At 49.3% G+C, this 19,192-nt stretch overlaps 8 protein-coding genes across 8 annotated transcripts; 4 read left to right on the top strand and 4 right to left on the bottom strand.

Moving 5' to 3' along the window:
* Nucleotides 1-43: 43 nt before the first annotated feature.
* F5147DRAFT_568261 (inner membrane protein import complex subunit Tim54-domain-containing protein) lies at nt 44-1,534 on the bottom strand (the record flags this gene model as incomplete). Its single annotated transcript, XM_041430895.1, has 2 exons — nt 44-1,126; nt 1,178-1,534. The coding sequence occupies 2 exons, from the start codon at nt 1,532-1,534 to the stop codon at nt 44-46; spliced, it is 1,440 nt and encodes a 479-aa protein (XP_041297669.1).
* Nucleotides 1,535-1,673: 139 nt separating this feature from the next.
* On the top strand, nt 1,674-3,847 carry F5147DRAFT_673488 (SKIP/SNW domain-containing protein). Its single transcript, XM_041435736.1, has 6 exons — nt 1,674-1,703; nt 1,753-1,904; nt 1,957-2,021; nt 2,073-2,672; nt 2,736-3,586; nt 3,652-3,847. Exons 1-6 carry the CDS (start codon nt 1,687-1,689, stop codon nt 3,698-3,700), a joined length of 1,734 nt encoding a protein of 577 aa, XP_041297670.1. The 5' UTR covers nt 1,674-1,686; the 3' UTR covers nt 3,701-3,847.
* A 2-nt stretch (nt 3,848-3,849) lies between these two features.
* Nucleotides 3,850-5,599, top strand: F5147DRAFT_673490 (uncharacterized protein). The gene is made up of 2 exons (XM_041435737.1): nt 3,850-4,088; nt 4,123-5,599. The coding sequence occupies exons 1-2, from the start codon at nt 4,053-4,055 to the stop codon at nt 5,239-5,241; spliced, it is 1,155 nt and encodes a 384-aa protein (XP_041297671.1). The 5' UTR covers nt 3,850-4,052; the 3' UTR covers nt 5,242-5,599.
* A 566-nt stretch (nt 5,600-6,165) lies between these two features.
* F5147DRAFT_768951 (uncharacterized protein) lies at nt 6,166-7,961 on the bottom strand (the record flags this gene model as incomplete). The annotated part of the gene is made up of 2 exons (XM_041441012.1): nt 6,166-6,355; nt 6,409-7,961. The coding sequence occupies 2 exons, from the start codon at nt 7,959-7,961 to the stop codon at nt 6,166-6,168; spliced, it is 1,743 nt and encodes a 580-aa protein (XP_041297672.1).
* Nucleotides 7,962-8,093: 132 nt separating this feature from the next.
* On the top strand, nt 8,094-8,837 carry F5147DRAFT_673494 (uncharacterized protein). The gene is made up of 5 exons (XM_041435738.1): nt 8,094-8,127; nt 8,179-8,216; nt 8,267-8,340; nt 8,431-8,450; nt 8,504-8,837. The coding sequence occupies exons 1-5, from the start codon at nt 8,100-8,102 to the stop codon at nt 8,698-8,700; spliced, it is 357 nt and encodes a 118-aa protein (XP_041297673.1). The 5' UTR covers nt 8,094-8,099; the 3' UTR covers nt 8,701-8,837.
* Nucleotides 8,838-8,899: 62 nt separating this feature from the next.
* F5147DRAFT_628595 (putative transmembrane protein) lies at nt 8,900-12,375 on the bottom strand. The gene is made up of 10 exons (XM_041432739.1): nt 11,537-12,375; nt 11,365-11,484; nt 11,171-11,306; nt 10,721-11,115; nt 10,569-10,668; nt 10,343-10,521; nt 10,029-10,293; nt 9,761-9,979; nt 9,630-9,710; nt 8,900-9,572 (listed from the first exon to the last, which is right to left on the bottom strand). The coding sequence occupies exons 1-10, from the start codon at nt 12,277-12,279 to the stop codon at nt 8,997-8,999; spliced, it is 2,814 nt and encodes a 937-aa protein (XP_041297674.1). The 5' UTR covers nt 12,280-12,375; the 3' UTR covers nt 8,900-8,996.
* Nucleotides 12,376-12,459: 84 nt separating this feature from the next.
* F5147DRAFT_605295 (2-isopropylmalate synthase) lies at nt 12,460-15,321 on the bottom strand. The gene is made up of 5 exons (XM_041432321.1): nt 15,134-15,321; nt 14,787-15,081; nt 14,346-14,735; nt 14,224-14,296; nt 12,460-14,174 (listed from the first exon to the last, which is right to left on the bottom strand). Exons 1-5 carry the CDS (start codon nt 15,145-15,147, stop codon nt 12,559-12,561), a joined length of 2,388 nt encoding a protein of 795 aa, XP_041297675.1. The 5' UTR covers nt 15,148-15,321; the 3' UTR covers nt 12,460-12,558.
* Nucleotides 15,322-15,555: 234 nt separating this feature from the next.
* On the top strand, nt 15,556-18,595 carry F5147DRAFT_673503 (tRNA synthetases class I, catalytic domain-containing protein). The gene is made up of 10 exons (XM_041435739.1): nt 15,556-15,870; nt 15,923-16,085; nt 16,136-16,476; nt 16,531-16,689; nt 16,745-16,953; nt 17,004-17,171; nt 17,222-17,328; nt 17,379-17,544; nt 17,599-17,755; nt 17,809-18,595. Exons 1-10 carry the CDS (start codon nt 15,667-15,669, stop codon nt 18,406-18,408), a joined length of 2,274 nt encoding a protein of 757 aa, XP_041297676.1. The 5' UTR covers nt 15,556-15,666; the 3' UTR covers nt 18,409-18,595.
* The last annotated feature ends 597 nt before the right edge of the window (nt 18,596-19,192 follow it).

A 19,192-nucleotide genomic window follows, 5' to 3' on the forward strand; every position in this document is an offset into this window, starting at 1 on the left:
TGGATGTCAGTCAGCAGTTTGGCGCTAGCTCCTGGGTCACGTATTAACCAACGTCGTCTGCTCGAGGCTCGTCAAAAACCTGCAGGGTGTCGACAAATCGTTCGTCCCATTGCACAGGCTGACCGGGTTTCACGATTTCCCAACCAGCCTCGTCGCCACGCCATCTCATCTCCTTCTTCAATCGTTCTGCACGGAGTTCTACTTCCGTTGGCGGGGGATGACTATCCTCCTCCTTCGTAGGGGCTCGAGTGCCTCGTGCTAATGCACGTGCAGTCGCTAGCTTTGCGGGCAGTGCATCATAGTAAGTTTTGCGCGCCTTCTCTGTTTCAGACGGTGTATAAGCACCATCGTAATAGGATTCGGCAGGAAGGTCGAAATCAAAGTCTCCTCCTTGACGTCCGTCCAACTGCGACTCCTGAATTTCTGAAGCAGTAACAATCGTGTTGGCTGCTGCGAATGGTCGCACGTGACTCATTATCAGAGAGTAAGCTGCTTCAGAACCAGCCCGGACTTTATGCCGCTCATTGAAGAATCCCCATAACATATTAGGAACCTGTCTGAAGCCAATGTGATTTGTGAAGGGGACGAGAAGAAGCGTTGGCAGGGTTGGTGTAGTCGATGGTGGCGTGTCTAAATGTGCAGGAATGTTTGAAGTATATTGCGTGGATTTTGATGGGCTTGAAGAAGACATCTGCAAAGGGAATAATACCACGTTCTGCGAAGGTAGAAGGCGGGAACGGGTTGGTAAGGGCTCCCCATCTACTACCTCGGGATCTATGACGGGTTCCTCTGGCTCATCAAATCGGCCATCCGACGCCAGCTCCTGTGCGAGCATGTCTTCCCTGTCAACGCGATCCATGCTCTCCGTCCAACCGCGTTTGAGCCCCGACATGAACTCTTTCAGTGTGTGCCGGCCGACGAGGACGATGCCGCCCTCGAGTTCTCGCTTGCGTTTTTGTTCGAGAGTTGGCTGGTTAGGCAAAGGCATTGGACTCTGGGATGGAGGTTCGATACCAGCATCAATACGTCGACGAGTCTTAATCTCGTCCGCAATGCGGTTGGCGAGGTCACCACTTCGGCGCCCCGAAATCATCTCATAGTCAACGGCAGCTGCTACAAAAATCGGCTACAGATAGACATGGTGAGCGTATTTCAATTTCAAATACATAGTACGCACCTTGACGTACTTCCTGAAGAATTTCAAGCTCTTATCATGGTCCTCGTCTCCGGGCCATTTCGCGCCGTATACGGTGACCTTGCGCGGCAGGTCTGTAGTACCCAGTGGTTCTTTGGCAAGATGTTCGACGCGTGAGGAATAATCTGCACGTATACGTCTACACTCTCTGCGGTCATAAACATAGTACGCGACGATAGAGGTGGTCACCGAGAGGAATATGAGCCAGTTCCGGGACGGAAGTTTGGGACGCTTGTCGAACCAGGATGGTGGAATTCCAGTGTATTCGAAAGCTGCTCTTACGCCGGACTTTTGCACTTGGCTAGGTTTTGGCGCAGAATCGACATTTTGTGAGCTCATGCCCGTGCTACTGCTATGTAGCTATGTATCGAGCCGTGCTATATCTGTTACAACCAAAAAAATACTACTACACCTGCCGCCACAAACAAAGATAAACAAAACTCATTGAGTGTAGTGTTCGTAAGCAATTGAATTGAACGATCATCTCTGCTATGGCTGCCCTCGCTGCGTAAGTTACTTTGTGAATGATAATTAATGATGCTGACATTTTGGTGCAGTCTACTTCCACTACCTGCGTATGCCCCTGTTGTTTCAGATGAAGAAGAAGAAGTTCCTCAGCCTGCTCCGTCTCAATCTGTGATCACTCGCACACCAATACCGCCATACGGCCAACGAGTGGGATGGAAGCCGCTAAAATCTGAGGACTTTGGTACGTATACATTTTCATCCCATGGTTATGAGCCTCCTGAGCTTTTATGCAGGAGATGGTGGTTCATATCCCGAATGTCATGTTGCACAATATCCATTAGACCTCGGGCGGAAGAAGGCGAGTGCTTTTTCATGCTTCTGCACTTGTTTACTAAGTCTACACCTGAAGACGGCCGCAGGAAATACTCTTGCTCTTCAAGTCGATAGCGAAGGCAATGTTCGTTATGATGTTATTGCTCACCAAGGCCAACGTTCTGGCAAATATATTCAGTCCCAATTCAAAGACCTCGTCCCTATCGCTCATCGAAAAGACCTCACGGAGGAACAGCGGACGATGGAGCGCCCTTCTGAGGAGGAAGTTCAAGCCACTGCGGATAGAACCCGGGCCGCTCTTGAGCAACTTGTTTCCGGAAAGATCAAGGCTGCACAACCGAAGCATGTCCCGGATGCGCAGGGGAAGACGACATATATAAGATACACACCCGGCCAGCAGAACGGAGGGGACAATGGCGCGCTTAAGCAGAGGATTATCAAAATGTCAGAGGTTGTGGAAGATCCGATGGAGCCGCCGAGGTTTAAGCATAAGAAGATTCCCAGGGGACCACCCAGTCCTCCCCCTCCTGTACTGCGCAGTCCACCAAGGAAGGCGACGGCGGCAGAGCAGAAGGAGTGGATGATCCCACCGTGTATATCCAATTGGAAGAACAACAAAGGTTTTACTATCCCACTCGACAAACGATTGGCCGCAGACGGTCGGGGTCTTCAAGATGTCAGTAGTACTATCTCTCTTGACTCCAGGCTAATATTTTTGATTTTTTGTTTAATTTTACAGGTTCATATCAACGATAATTTTGCCAAGTTCTCAGAAGCATTGTTTGTCGCAGACAGGCATGCTCGTGAAGAAGTTCGACAACGTGCACTCATGCAGCAAAAACTTGCACAAAAAGAGAAAGAATCCAAAGAGGAAAACCTCCGCATGCTTGCACAGCGCGCTCGCCAAGAGCGCAGTGGTGTCGCACCTTCCCGACCAACTGCAGAATCTCGGGCTGCAGTCACGTCAACTCTTGCTGGTTATGGCAGCGGCAGTGAATCTTCTGCATCGGACGCTGAACCGGAAGATTCAGAAGAACAGGAAGCTCGCAAACTCCGCGACGAAATGCGTGCCGAGAAACGTCGTGAACGCGAACGCGAAATGCGGATGTCGAACATGGGCGCCGAGCAGCGTGCCAAGATGCTTGCACGGCAACAAAATCGTGATATCTCAGAGAAAATTGCGCTCGGTCTTGCCAAGCCGACCATATCGAAAGAGAGCATGCTGGATTCAAGGCTGTTTAATCAGGAGTCGCTCAGTGGTTCGTTTGCAGATGAAGACAACTACAACTTGTACGATCGGCCGTTGTTCCACGGCTCGACAGCGGCAGCGGCGATATACAAGGCTAGGGGCAATATTGCAGAAGGCAACGACGACTCATTCGGTGGTGGGACCGAGGAAGGTATCGGTAAGGCTCTCGACAACGATCGATTTGGTCTTGGGAAGGCACGTGTTGGGTTTGAGGGAGCTGAGGATCAAGAAGTCCGTGAGGGACCTGTACAATTTGAGAAGGATACAGGGGACGTCTTCGGTCTGGATAAATTCTTGGATGAGGCAAAGTCTGGGAAAAAACGAGGTCTTGACACTGATGTGTGAGTAGGGCGCTGCACTGCTGTTGATGGTGTACTGACTTGTTTTATTCTTGGTCTCGCTGCAGTGGTGCGTCGCGGAAACGACAACAACTGGAAAAGGCGTCCGACTTCTAGGCACTTGTACTCTATCGCTGTTATTCTATGTATCGTACTCGCGGTTTGCTTCGCAGTTTACATGGATCGTGCATTTATATATTTATTTCTCTTCCATTATAACTTAAAATCTATTATCGACGCTTATTGATGTCGTTGAAACGTTGACTCTTGACAACGTGTTGTGGCCCGTAGTAAATGGACCGTCCCGTGATCGTAACGGGTAACCATCTACGTAGCCCCATCCTCTCTCTTTGCCATCTTCATCGTGGCAGGTCTCCCTTGAGGGTTCCACCCACATTCCTTACAAAATTCCAGCTGTAATCGTTCAGCACTCCCACCTTTCGAGTCTACTTAAACCGCTTGTACCAATATGCACTCCGAATTTCGACGCATGCCTGCTGAGCGGGTGCGGCACGCAAAACGGCTTAGGTCATGTCCAGCCTGTAAACGACCCATATGCGTCTCCTCTCGTGTTTGCTGAAGATGCTACCACAAACTCTACTACTACCACAAGTCAAAGCACTACCGCCAAAACCACTTCAACGACATCCACCACACCTGTTGCAGTGTCCTCGACAGCGAAGACTAGTTCTTCACAGTCATCTGCATCTGCATCTACCTCGCAGACGTTGACGTCTTCAGCTTCTTTGCAACCCACTCCCACTTCTACTCTCGCTTCACCCTCAACCACCTTGTCCACAAGCAGCCCCGCTGCCACGGGCCTGACTATCAGTCCCTCGCATACCACGTCTCAATCTGTGGTTTTCATTACTACCACTCCAAGCGCAACCGCTACAGCTATTAACAATGTCAGTAGTGCATCAAGCCAGACTCTCTCTGGCGGCGCACTTGGTGGTATTATCGCAGCTTCCATAGTTGTTGCCCTGGCCTTGATCATATTCATCGTTCGGAAAACGTATCTCCGCCGCAGGCAGAACCGTCGCCTCTCTTGGCCCGCCGGCAATATTTTTAACGAGACCAAGCCGCTTCCTGCAGCTCCCAGTGATGATTTCTCTGAAAAGCCTGCTTCGCTGAAGAATTCACCAAAATCACCTTTTGTAGCTCATGGACAGTCGCAATATCCGGGCCCCCTACAGCCTCCAATCCAGAGGATGCAGAGTCCATTCACAGGGTATGCGGGCCCAGCCCCGCCTCCCGCTTCGTATAACAATCCGATGCCCATGTATTCCCAACCACCACCACCCTCTCTAAGCCCCGGAGACTCTGCTGTTGCCATGGCACGTGCAGCAGTAGGAGCCAACTTGTACTCTCCACCTGCCCCTACTACAACGCCTATACCCATGTTTCCAACTGCCCCAGAGGCAGTTGTCAACCGCGCGTTTATCCCCACGCTTCCTGACGAGCTCTCAGTCACAGCGGGCGAGCGCATTCATGTGCTTGCTCAGTATGACGACGCATGGGCGCTCTGCGTGAATGGGCGTGGTGAACAAGGCATGGTTCCCCAGGAATGCCTAGATCGACCTGTCGCATCTAACCAGCCAGACTGGCGGAACGCTGGGCGTACCAGCAGTCTGGTTTCTGATGGCAGACGCTATTGAATTTGATATCGTTCGTGAGCTGGACCGCGGGCTCGGGCCAGTGTATGTCTTTCAATGATCATTGCGATGTCGTCTTTAATGATTTGACGCAGGTATCACCACATGTTTAAGTTTCATTTATTTATTTAGATACCTCGCGACGTTCCAGCGACTACACTTTCCTCCTACGTTTTGTTTCTCGTTCTTATGATATGCACATATCTGGAATTATTCGGTACGGTGTTGGGGTGAGGTGTGTAGGAACTGTTAAGTTGGGCGAGAGAGGTTGCTCGTTGTATGGAATTGAAATTGAATGAATGATTTGCAATTTGATCACACTCGGTACCCTGCGCCGTCTCCCCAGAAAAGTATAGGGACTTGTATATTCAATTTATGGGTTGAAGTACCCGTTGTAGCGATCATGGATGAGGTGACTGGTAACTTTTAGCCACCCAGGACCGGCCCGAGAAGACCAGTATGATTATGATATGCGAAGTTTCGTCTGTAGATTGCACTACTGCGAAATGTCGGTGAAATGTTTCGACGTTCTTCGCCTGCAACCGTTGGTATTGCGCTGGCAGTATCGCATCCGTGTTCCAGACTTGACCAGACTGGAATGGAAGCTTCATCTTAATAAATAGCTATCTCCTGGTGACGGTAGGTTTTCCGAATTAGACGTGGTCCCAGCTTCTCAATGACTCCAACTGGTAGCGTTCGTGTTTATTTAATCTTGGAAAAACGAAGGCCGTCGATAAGAGCATTCAAGGCTCCACTGCTTTGGTGCTTGGCATCCACAAACAAGTTAAAAGTCCATAAAGCGTATGTACGCACCCAAGTCCGGCAAGAGCAATTAGATCGTGAGTATATTGCATGGTCGCGAGGGATGACTTATTACATAGTCCACGGGTATGGAAGAGTGCGGGGGTATAAGGGAAGCATGTCCTACTATTGCAATAACAATCTTGGATTGCTCGCATTCTTCGGGCGGTGGGGAATGCGTTGCGACGAAGCGGCGCTGAGTGCAGACGTCCGTCTAGTCAGCTGGGCTCTCCGGAGCTCTTCGTCGATTCGCCACATTCCCTTGACGAATGCTTCACGGTCAAGAAAGCCGGTCGAGGACGAATCACAGTCATTCCTGCAGTGAAGAATGAATGAGTATGGGTGCATCAAAAGGACTGCAATGCGCACCATATGTCCCGGAGTTTGCCGCGGTCAAGTTTTGAAGCATTCCAAACGAGCTTCACTATTCGGCCGCCTAGTCTCTCTTCAGGTCTAACTGGGGCTAGATCTGTATCGTCGTCATTCTCGCTTTCTGCATCCTTCAAGGGTAGTAAAGGATGATCCTCCGGGTTGGTGATCAGGTCGACTGAAAGCCCTCTCCAGCCAGCAGCTTGTCTGCTCTTCTTGACTGACAATGTAGATGATGGTGGGGACTTCAGCTTGGCTTTCTTGGCAGCTTTCCGTCGACTGATCACAGTCGCAACAAATAAGGCTTCATAGCGTGTCCGTGCAGCAGGCGGGACTGGCGTGGGTCGCAGGAGTAATGAAGCTTTATGTGTCAACTGCCCGCTATTTCGGGTACTTATGCTTGTGGTACTTATGCTTGTCAGGGAGGCGGTGGTTGCGTTGCTTAGGATGGACGAGCGATCGGAGGTGGATGCAGAGGTGGATGCAGGTGATGTGCGGGAAGGAAGTTTAGTGCGTGATTGAGGTGGTGGAGGTGGAGGTCGGGGTCGGTGAGTGGTGGGCGTTATAGATGACGATGTTGACACTGATCTCGAAACGGGGGGCGACAAGGGAAGTTTTGTACCTGGTCGCTGAGGTAATTTTGGAGGCTCGGGCCTAGGTATGCCGTTGCCGTTACTAACGGCCTTCCCCCAATCAAAAGGGATGTTGGTGGTAGGACTTATCGCGGAAGTCACAGACACATTCTCAAATGAGTCAGCGATGCTCGCGATGTCCCCGTCCACGCTGCCATCGTTATCACCATTTGTCACAAGCGATGACTGTACGGACAGTCTTGAGCTCATGGGTTTCAGGTCGCTTCCATCAGAAAGAGATACGGAATGAAATGATGAAATGGAAGAAGCGGGCGCGTGGCTTGCGCGGGCTGAGCCAAAAGCATGTGGACGGGGAGGGGGGTAAGTGTGCTCTACAGTGAGTGACTCTGAGTGCCCTGGGGGTCGTAGAGTAGCACTGCTGTCAGAGATAGCAGAATTTGAAATTGAAGGTGAAGAGTCTGTCGATGTATATGAAGGTTTACGTGGTGGGAGGGGCGGACGTGACTTAGGAGGGGATTCCAAGTTGATGAGTGGTGCTGAAGACATTGGTGCTAAACGAGCAGCAGCAGGTTTATGGGGAACCTGTGGGGGCGTTCTTCTGATATCTGGAAAGCCTTTCAGATGCCTGCCATTGTAGTGTGAGACGCCGGACGGTGCCCCGTTTGGTCCATCATCTACAATCCAGTCTTTTAAGTCAATTAATGAAGTTCTACGACCTAGATTTGGAGGCGACGGTGACGGTGACCTGCTCAAAGACTTTGACGGTGTAAATGGAGCAATTGGTGGGATTGAGTCTGAGGTAGGTGAGATAGGTGACTCCAGGAGGTGACTAGTATTAGATGAAGGAGGATATTTTGCCTTTAAAACGACAAACGAAGGTTTTGTCGTCGTTTGAGAAGGACGCTGGTCGGCGAGAGCCTCGAAAGCTTTGATCCTTGATTGCAGCGCGGCGGAAGGCATCTTATGGCTCTACTCTGAGCGCTGCGCAACCCATAAACGTTATTTTAATATTTATTCCTAAATCAAGCCTTCGGCACTCTCCGGAGCTATGCTTATAAGAAAAAAGGGGGTATTTCGACTTTGACAATAACGCCCAACATGCCCAGTGATCTTTATGCCGTAGCAGGTTTGTAGTTTCAGTAAAATTCATTACCTCATGACCTCACAATTTGTTCAGATTTCTGTCTCATCCCAATGGGAACAGGAGAATCTTCCGTACGTCCACTGGAAATAGGGGATTATCGTCCAAAGTAAATGCGTTTTAGGTTGCAGAATATATCGCAGAGTGTCAGAGAGTTTTGGAACAATCAGGGCTGACGTTCAAGGTGAGCATGGGAGAGTTTTCATACTCAAAATAACTAATCTTGCTTCAGATGCAGTAAGATTTTTTATTTGTATGTCAAACTTCTGATAATGACACATGTTTCAGCGGGTACGGCACTAATCTTGGTACGTTGTAAGAGGTAATCAACCCTTGGTCTTTGATTGAATTTTCTTGTTAGAGGGGCCTTGGAGCGAAGTGTCTCAAGCCATACATGATTGCCATACTGCAGTTCACGCCAAAGGTGCCCCTCGAGTTGCCACAGACATCCGTATCGGTACACGCATAGATCGAGATACCCCCGTGGGTGATGGCAATGATCACAAGGTGAAACGCGTAGAAGAGATCCTAGCGAGAGAGAGAGCTGTTGCATCTTGAGTCTTTGTTGCTTGAATAGTATATGGTTTTTCTGCTTTCATGTTTTCGACGACAATTTCATATTTGACGCCAAACATCTCACATGACCCAATGACAGTACGGGTGTCACAGGAATGTCACGCCCTCTTGTCGTATAAGATATGTAGATCTCTGTTCGAAGGAAGTTTTGCAGTCTACCTGGACTCACGCGAAGTCGGCATTACAAAAACGCAGGATAGAAATCATATGTGCGAGCATTTACAAATGTGCAAGATATAAGCATTAATGTGGTTTAATAGAAATCATGTACGCAGCCCTCAGATGACAGGGACATGTTTAGGGCCCTTCGCAGCATATATCTGCGCCAGTAGCCCAAGCACCCCACCGTCCTCTAACTCCTCTTCGTCGTTGATACCTTCCTCCTGTGACTCGTACGGCTTCTTGCCCTGAGTGTCCCCATCAACGTATGAATCGCCCAGTCCACTGCCAACACCACCATCTAAATCCCTGTCCTCATCCAGTATCGGCGGCTGCAGAGGTGCAATACTTCCTTGAGAGTCGCCCAGTATCGCGGTCTGTGCCATGCCCATAGCTGAATTCGAGCTAATGGCCGACTGCCATATAGTCGAAGAAGTGATACCGCCTCCACCTGCGATGATGTTGCCCCCACCTAGCTGGAGTCTTCGGCGGAGGGCAGCATGCTGACTCTGCCGAAGAGCGCGGTCGTATTCGTGAGCACGCTCTGCGGGGTCCTTGTTGCTATCGTTCAGTAGGATGGTATTGTCTAATGCTGTCTTTGAAGTGGAAAGTCTGCGCCGTGCACTGAGGTCGGCGATGCGGCTGAGATACAGGGAGCCAGAGGGATCTGATGGATTCCAGTCGGGGTTCGCTGCCTGAATGACAGGAACAGTCATTAGAAATACGGACTATTATATATTAAGGTCACGAACCTTGAAGTTCAAAAAACTCTTTTCCATCTTGCCCTCTCGAGACATCATACGCTCATCTTGGTTCTGCGCGGGAGCTCCGAACTGCTCAACGGTCAGTAGGCGTAGACAAAGACTTGAAACGATTGACTCACCTTGACATTGCCGTGCCTCTTGAAATCGAACTCGGCAAAGCTGCAAATATACCCTCTCCCAGGTATCCAGACAGTGAAGTCATGGAAAAAGTCCACGATAGCGGGTGCGCATGAGGGTAATGAAAACCAGAGTATGAATGGTGTCGTCAAGACTGAGACAATCTCTTGTACGAAAATGGGTATCTTCATCGCAAAAAGCTCTCCAAATTCTTGGTGAACCTGTTCCAATGTCAACAAGTTCGACGATGGAAAGCTAGGACCAACCAACCTTCTTGGAATGTAGCTCCCCCTTCCATTCATCTGGCATGTAATGCGTATATTGAATGACCTCTGTCATGAGCAGCTCAGGATCAAACACCCTGTTATCCTCTGGTATCATCCCTCTCGCAACGGCAAGCACGGCCCCAAAGATACCAAGATAGAATAAGACAGTCCTATGCGGCGTAATCTCAAAGTTCAAGACCAAATCGGGATCGATGACAGACGCGAGCACGAGCACCGCTGCAAAGGACCCGGCAATAAAAGCTACGAAACTAAAAAGGTGATCAGTGCAATTGATGAAGAGAGAAGTCATGAACGAACCGCATGATGATGGTCATCTTCTCGTTGGGAAATTGGCCGATATACATGCTCGCTAGGGGATGTGACTCATCTAACCGCCGCGTGAAGAGATGGGAGAGTTCGTTGAACTCGCGAAACTTCCACTGAGCGAAGGGCGTGTAGCGCCGGCCACCAATCGATGACGGATTTTTGTGGTATTCCTGCAGGATGTTAGGCAACACCACAAGTTATAGCAGGAGTGACGCACCTCGAAATAGCGGAAGAATGAAAACATGATCATGTAGAGGAAGATAAATGGTGCAAAAATAGCGTTCAATATACCCATAAAAATGAGACGTCGACGAAGCCTAAATCACATGAGCGTAAAATTTCTCGCGTTTAGCTGAGGAAAAGGCGTACCCTTCAATTAAAACGGCTCTGTTCTTGGTTTTCAAGAATACCTTCCTGACGCGTCCTTGTGGGTCAAACAGGTACTCCATCAAACAAAACCGCAAATTCCACTCCAACACCCTTGTTAACGTCCGCCCCTTGCCGTCATCACTTTGCCTCAATATTTTTTTAAGCTTGGGAGGAAGTGGCATGCGAAGATCAAGCAAGTCCTTATTAAACAGTGCGATGAGGTAGTTCTCTTGCCGCATGATGCGATTCGCGATATCGTGAGCGTCGAGAGAAGCAGTTGCTGGCGTTGCAGCATTAGTGCCGTGCGCTGAAGATATGGCTGTTATAGGGTTTTCTTCGCGTATTGCGCCTATCCTGCGCACGATTTCGGGCCAGGCGATGGTTGATATGTCGGCCTATACGCGTGGCATATGAGCATCAGGGCAAGGGTGAAGATTGAAGTGTACGTACATCTGGGACACGTAGGAGGTAGGTATAGAATTTATACATGTCTACCAAGCGCCTGACCTCGAAGACAAAAGATATAATTTGCCAGATATAGAACGCAGCAAAAAGCAGAAAGAAAAGTAGCGTAAATCCAGAGAACCTATGTCATGCACGTCAGTATGTCGTAACTGTCAACTTTCTTGGAACCAATTGCGCACTTTGATACGCAGCGGTCAACTACCACGTCCGACAACCGAGTAGTTTCATCCTCACGAATACGACTGTAGTCGACACACCCAAGTAGGAATGTCGAAAACCCAATTACGAATCCTACTGTGCTACGCATTAGCAGTCAGCAAATTAGTTCTGAATGCACAAAGAAGCACTGACAGGAGATTGAGCCCTCTTGCCAACGCTATGGAATAAATCCCTTTGCCTTCATAGTACAGATACACCTCCTGCAGAAACGCGTCCAGGTTATATACGTTGACCCAGTTCCATAGAGCACGTTCGTAATCATCCAACCCACGCATAGGCTTGGATGATTCTTGTGGCCGCTGATATGGTGGCGTCTGCGGAAATTCGTCGACGTCTAGTTCTGACGGTCTAGGGGGTATTGAAAGCATAGGTAGAGTGTCTATAGGAGGCGCTGTTGCATGCGGAAGAGATCGTGCAGATGTGGAATAAAGAGGTTGTGAACGGCCCTTGCCTTTAGAGGGGCGGCCAGAGGCCGAAGAATCCTCTATCATAAAGCGCTGAGGGGCATCGTCATCCGATTCCTGTTCGTACGTCTTGTCCTCCTTTCGTATGTTAGGCCGTAGCATGTTCATCTCGGAGCTCTGGCCGTCCCATGATACTCTGTGATTTCCGTGTGACTTGGTGCTCTTGGACAGGATCCCTCTGGTCGCGTGGCCTGCTTCTAGGTCTTCCTCAGCGCTTTCGTTCTCGTTTTCCTCGACAACGAACTGGTTGGCTTGAAAATAGCCTTGGTGTGTACGGCTCATTGGATTTATCATGTTGAGGAAGGGACGTGAACTGGACATCATGAGGCCTCCTGGAGGATATATGGACTGTGAGCCATGCAGATTTGCTCTGGAAGACGTTGAGGGGCGAGTTGAGGGTGGAGACGACATTCGAAGACCGATCACCTATAAACTACAGCTCGAGTTTTTCAGGCTGAGTTCATGGACAGAATATGGCAGGATTGATGTTGTCAGTGTTCGTACTGCCAGCCAGATAGGACGCGTCCTTTGTCACACAGACGCTCGTAAACTAGTGGTGTCACAGTGTGACTGCGTGACTATTATGTCTTCTTCCTCTGAACATAACTATGAAATTGCATGTCAGATATTATACATCCAGGTAATACATCGTTATTCATATAAAATATCTTCTTCGCGCTCAACACCAGCTTATGCTTTTTTTGCAACTACACTCAGCCTGCTCGCCGCTCTCAACACAGCTCTGATACCAGATGCAGTGATGTCGGTATCGCTGCCCAATCCCCAAGCAGCTTCTTTTTTGACCCTTCCTGGCAGCTCATATACGAGCTCCACGAAGGAGACAGCCTTCACTTCTGAACCCTCTCCTACAGAGTGCTCTGAATACTCCCGGCAGACAAGAGTACCCTCGACTTGTGTGTGCAATGCAGCGAGGGCTGCGGACAAAGGACCGTTACCCTCACCAACGACTTTGCACACTACGCCGTCGATCTCCATATCACCCTTGAACTGGGGGCCGCCGCCTTCGACGCGCTCGAAACGGAAGTCACCCAGAGAAAACCTGCCCTTGTCTTCGACCTCGTAGCCGTATGTCTCCCGGAAGAGACGGGTGAGGTCTTCGTACAAAATTTTGCCATCTGACTCACGCACGGCGCGCTGCACGACCTCGAAGAAGGAAGTTTGCAATCTGCGAGGGAGGGTCAAACCTAGAGTATTGACGATAGCGTCCGAAACATCCGATTGGCCAGAGGTGGTATTGAAGCCGACACTGAGCTTCAGCTCAGGCAATATACGGTCACCGATGGCACCATTAACTGCACTCAATACGGCGTGCAAACTGGAAGCGGAAATGTCAGGGTCGAGTCCAACACCCCACCACGACTCAGATGATTGGCGAGTTTCCTTGACGTCGTCAGTGGTATTGACGAGTTCGATGTATGAGGCTGCTTTGGAATTTTCTCCCTCGCCAACTGCGTGCTCCGTGTACTCGCGGAGGGTCATATTGATGTCCAAATGAGTACGCAGAGCGTCAAGAAGAGCAGAGATGGGACCATTGCCATCCCCGCGAATGACACGCAATACGCCATCCACCAACATAGTACCATCGAAGCGACGACGCTCGTCGAAAGGTTCATCGTCGTCAGTAGGATCAGGTGACGGCTCAGTTGTCATACGGAATGACTTGAGCGCTAGTCTACCTTCATACTTCGATCCACCAAAGTGGTAAGTCTCGCGGAACGCCGTCGTGATGTCTTCCACGGTGACTTCGCGCGCCTCGCGGTCGGATATTCGCTGAATGACCTTGTAGAATGCGATCTGCATATTGCGAGGAAGGTCGAGTTGCAGGTGTTGCTTGACGAGGTACGCAATGCCTCCCTTTCCGGACTGCGCGTTGACACGAATGACAGCTTCGTAACTGCATCCGAGGTCGGCGGGGTCCAGGGGCATATATGGTATTTGCCACATCTTGAGCTCGCCGTTTTCATCATTCTTTTTGTGACGAATATGCTGTTCTTCGAAACCTTTCTTGATGGCGTCCTGGTGCGAACCAGAGAAGGCCGTGAAGACGAGCTCGCCAGCGTAAGGGTGTCTTGGGTGTACAGGGAGGTCATTGCAGGAGGTCACGACGTCGATGACTTCTTGGATGTTGCTGAAGTCGAGATTGGGAGTGATTCCTTGTGTGTATAAGTTCAATGCTAGGGTCACAATGTCGACATTTCCTGTACGTTCCCCATTACCAAACAAACAGCCCTCCACTCTGTCAGCGCCGCCAAGGACTGCAAGCTCAGCAGCAGCGATAGCAGTGCCTTTATGAAGTATTAGAAATACGTCTGATTAAATATGTTCACGACGCACCTCTGTCATTATGTGGGTGCAAACTAATGATAACGTTTTCTCGTTCAGATATATGAGCGGCAAAGTATTCGATCTTTGAATATGGTGAACGGACATGATGAAGACTTTCATAAAGCGCCTACCTGATCAGCATAATGGTTAGGAGGAGCAATCTCAACAGTGGCAGGAAGGTTGAAGATAATGCGGTCAATGCCTGGCCCAGCCTTGCCCCATGCGGTCTTGACAGCCTCACAAACTTGGAGAGAAAACTCCAATTCTGTCTGGGTGAATGTCTCCGGGCTGTATTCATAACGGAATTTCATCCCGTGTGATGCAGAGTATTGATCAGCAAGCTCGCTGACAAGTTTGGAGTGTCTAATAGCCAATTCGACTGTTTGTTCCTTCGAGTTACGGAAAACGATGTTTCGGAACATGGGACAAAGCGCGTTATACATGTGCAAGATAACATGCTTTGCACCAGCGACAGCTTCGAATGACTTTCGGATGAGATCCTCGCGAGCTGGAGTCAGAACCTAGACCAGACATCAGGAGACGTAACCAAGTAATTTCGCAAGAGTATTTACCTGGATCCATACGTCATCCGGGATCTCATTGTTTTCGATCAAATATCGAACAAATGAGAAATCGGTGTCGCTAGCAGAAGGGTAGGCGATTTCGATTTCCTTGAATCCGCATTTGACCAGCAAACGGAAGAAGGTGAGCTTTTGATCTGCCGTCATTGGGCATGCCAAGGCCTGGTTTCCGTCACGAAGATCTGTGGAAAGCCATATGGGAGCTTTGGTGAATGTCTTGGTTGGCCATTGACGATTGTCGAGGACCAGTGGTACGTATGGTCTGTACTTTTGAGTTGGATCGATGCTACGGATCGTAATCAATAAGAAGCGATGAAATCAAACTAGAAAGGACGGACAGCATGCAAGGCATGATGGGCGGACTTGATGAAAGAGAAACCAAATATTTGGGGGAAGAAAAACTATTTGAAGCAGGCAGTCGAGTACTCGAGTCACACTGTTGTCTGCAGAAGCTGATGGTTTAAAACCCCCTTGGCAATTAATAATAATCATGCTCCAGGTACGAATGGAGTCAGATGGAGTCATTGTCAAACCCTGGTACTTAGCGAAATGCGGCCTCTTCTTGCCAAACCCAGTTGACAGATCTAAAGTTTGAAAAACCCGCTCGGGACGGAGAAAACATTCGATACTAATCCACGAGGGTAGTTTGATCACACTGCACATAGGGTAGCCCTTCAACGTTTGATGATCAACGTTGCAACATCGATTGCGATCAGTGGATTGCATTTTATTTGTAGAGAAAAGTTTGGGAGGGATCCCGGAGAATTCGTAAATTATAGTACATAGATAAGATTAGGGTTCATCTTGCTGGCAAACGCTGGCAGCGAGTGAGTCATTGCATGATCATCGCTACTCTCTGAACTGAACAATCATGTCCATAACACTTTCAACAAAAACTTCCCCATTTCCTTACGCTTCGATCGCCATCGCGACGTACACGCAGAAAGTAGACATAAACTACGACGAATCAGTAGATGGTGTCACTCTAGACTTCGAGGGTTCACAGATCTCTGCGAACGATGAGATCGTAGCCGTGTTGGCCAACGCAGGAGGACTCGCTGGAGACAGCGTGAAGGCATTGCGAATCTTTGACATAACTCATACAAGTTTAACTGAATCAATTACAGACTGCCGCGTATTTTGAGCTCGCAAAAACTGTGCCGACATTGACAGCGATCCCAGATATCCTTGCTCTTCTCGATTCTTTGGATAACCATCTCGCATACCGTACCTTCCTCGTCGGCCACGACATTACTGCAGCCGATTTCATCATCTGGGGTTCAATCAAAGGTAGCGCGATCAGCCAAGTCGTTGATATCGTCGTGTCTGACATTCATCAGTTGCACCAAAATTTATTGGGTTTCTCAAGAATGGGCAGCAGCATGTTCATCTTCTTCGGTGGATGTCTCACATCGAGAGTCTCGAGTCCATTCAAGCTGCGCTCGCGAGCTTTACAGCAGCTAAAGCCAATAAAGCCAGATCGAATAAAACAGCCGCAGGGTTTGCTCTTGGCCTCCAAAATGCGAAGGAAGGCCAGGTCGTCACGCGTTTCCCGCCTGAACCCTCTGGGTACCTCCACATCGGACATGCAAAGGCTGCGATGCTGAACCAGTATTTCGCAAAAATGTACAATGGGAAGATGATCATTCGTTTTGATGATACCAACCCCACAAAAGAACGGGTAAGCCCCCTGTTTTATTCACAAACACATGAAGTCTTACAGTAAATTGCCTAGGCTGAGTTCGAGGAGACTATCTTGCAAGATTTGGAGCTCCTAAACATCCGCGGGGACAAAATAACCCACACATCAGATTACTTTGACCAGATTTACGATTTGGCCATTCAAATCATCAAGAGTGGTAAAGCTTACGCCGATGATACCGAGCAATTACAGGTGCGGAGCTTCAGTTTAGGAATCATGCATGAATGTCGACAGGGCCAAAAATTAGATGCGCGAGGAACGAGGCAAAGGTGTTGCATCTGCTCATCGAGATGATTCGATCGAGGACAATCTGAGGCACTTTGAGGAGATGAAGATAGGATCTCCAGAAGGTGTCAGATGGTGCATCCGCGCAAAAATCAGCGTGGACAATCAGAACAAAGCTCTGCGTGATCCCGTTATTTACCGGTGTAACTTAATCCCTCATCACCGAACTGGGTTTGGAGCCATCCACTTAAATTTTCACCGAATATTGATCCATCTTACAGAGATAAGTGGAAAATATACCCCACCTATGACTTTGCGTGCCCAATTGTGGACTCCCTCGAGGGAGTTAGCCATGCCCTCAGAACGAACGAGTACCGCGAGCGAAATGCGCAATATCAGTGGATGATCAAAGCCCTTGGCATGCGCGGTGTTGATATCTGGGACTTCAGGTCAATTTCTCTCTCGGATCCGTATTTGAAAACTACTGACACCTCTGCAGTCGTCTAAGTTTCATCTATACACTTTTGTCCAAGCGAAAGTTGCATTGGTTTGTAGACAACGGAATAGTTGGGGGTTGGGATGACCCGCGTTTCCCAACCATTCGGGGTTAGTTCTCCTCGTGGAACACAAGGCTGTTTCTGATGCGACTACGGCAGGGATTCGTAGACGCGGGCTGACTGTGGACGCGCTGTCACAGTTCATGTTGGCTCAAGGGCCTTCACAGGCGATTGTATCGCTCGAGTGGGATATGATCTGGGCCATTAATAAGAAAGTAATTGATCCTGTTGCCCCGCGGTTTTGGGCCAGTGTGAAGCAGAACAGGTGCCGTCATCAGCAATACCAAACACCTATCTGCAAGCTGACACAGTCGTCCAGTGTCTTTGTAACTATTAACGGTGGCCCCTCTGCACCCGAGGTGAAGACCCTACCACGGCATAAGAAGAATCCAGATGTCGGCGAGAAAAGGACCGTATTTACATCTACCATTCTTGTCGAGCAGGAAGACGCTATTTCCTTCGATGATCAAGAAGAGGTATGTCATGCCAACGATAGCGAGACAGGTCTCATCCGCACTTATCGCATCAGATAACGTTGATGGACTGGGGAAACGCCATCGTACGGTCTAAGACCACGGGCCCCTCGGGCGATGTCACTTCCCTCACGATGGACCTCCATCTTGAGGGTGATTTCCGCAAGACAAAGAAAAAGATTACTTGGCTTGCCCAACCCTCTAATGATTATCCCTTAGTCGACGTAACGCTCCTTGACTACGACTACCTGATCACGAAGAAGAAGCTTGAGGAGACAGACGACATCAAAGATTTCGTCACGCCCGTGAGCGAGTTCCGGGAGGAGGCGTTCGCAGATGCGAATGTAAGTACGCTCACTAAAGGGGACATTATTCAGTTTGAGAGGAAGGGTTATTTCATCTTTGACGGCACTGCGGAGGATGGGAAGCTCGAGTTCATCCGGATTCCCGATGGTCGTGCAGCCAATCTGGCTAGCAAGGCGGGGAAGCCTGGTGTTGTTACCGTCGAGGCTCCAGTGCCGCCCTCGGGGACTACCGCCGACGCTGGTCCCGTCCCCTCTTCGACGATGTACAAGGTGGAGAAGATTTACGGCGAGGAACCAGTGAAGCCTGTGTCCACTACAAAGATGTACACGGTTGCGAATGTGTACGAGTGATGGTCAGGATAAGAATTGATAGAAATCTAGGGATAGTTGCGATATTCTTAGAGGTGACAACTTACCGTATCATGTGGCTGCTTCATCGAGAGCTTTGGCGTTGAGATGAGTGGTACGCGGCACCAATTCCTGACTCCGTAAGGTGGTATGTAGTACACCTAAGCTTCATGGACAGGGATCTCAAAAAGTTCCGAACTGCGCCTGGGCCAACGAGTCGAATAAAAACGACGTAGTAGGCAGGTTTTAAACATATACCATCGAGGCGGAACAAATTTACAATTTGTTACACTGCTCAGTTATGACCGGACCTTAGCGGAAACCATCATAATTCAATGTCTGAGGTACTGGTTTGGAACTTGCACCATCCAGGAGGGAAGGATTTCGAATCTGTCAACCACTCGCCCATAAGTCTTATGGTTGAAACGTTAACGTCTTGACGTTCGAAGACCTCTCCATGAGCTCATACCCAAGGTGCGATGATAGATTGTCAGGGGGTTTCGATTCTGTTAACCACTTGTCTACTATGAGCCTTACGGTTAAGACCGTGAGCCAATGCCCAAGTTGCGATAGTAGACTATTGTGGGTGGATTTCAAACCTGTTAACCACTTAGCTAAGACTAGTTAAGGTGAAGCCAAACATACCAAGCGGGTAAGATCTGGTCGGTCCGACTGGTTGTGCAGGCGAGAACGACAGTAGCTGGGATATGGTCATAAGGTGACGAGTGAGCGAGAACCTGAGGCCACTTGAGCCTCACTCAAAAAGTCTCCGAGCCACTGGGGAGTA

The sequence above is a fragment of the Suillus discolor genome, assembly GCF_016758755.1.
Source record: "Suillus discolor strain FC423 chromosome Unknown F5147scaffold_6, whole genome shotgun sequence".
Classification (NCBI taxonomy): Eukaryota; Fungi; Basidiomycota; class Agaricomycetes; order Boletales; family Suillaceae; genus Suillus; species Suillus discolor.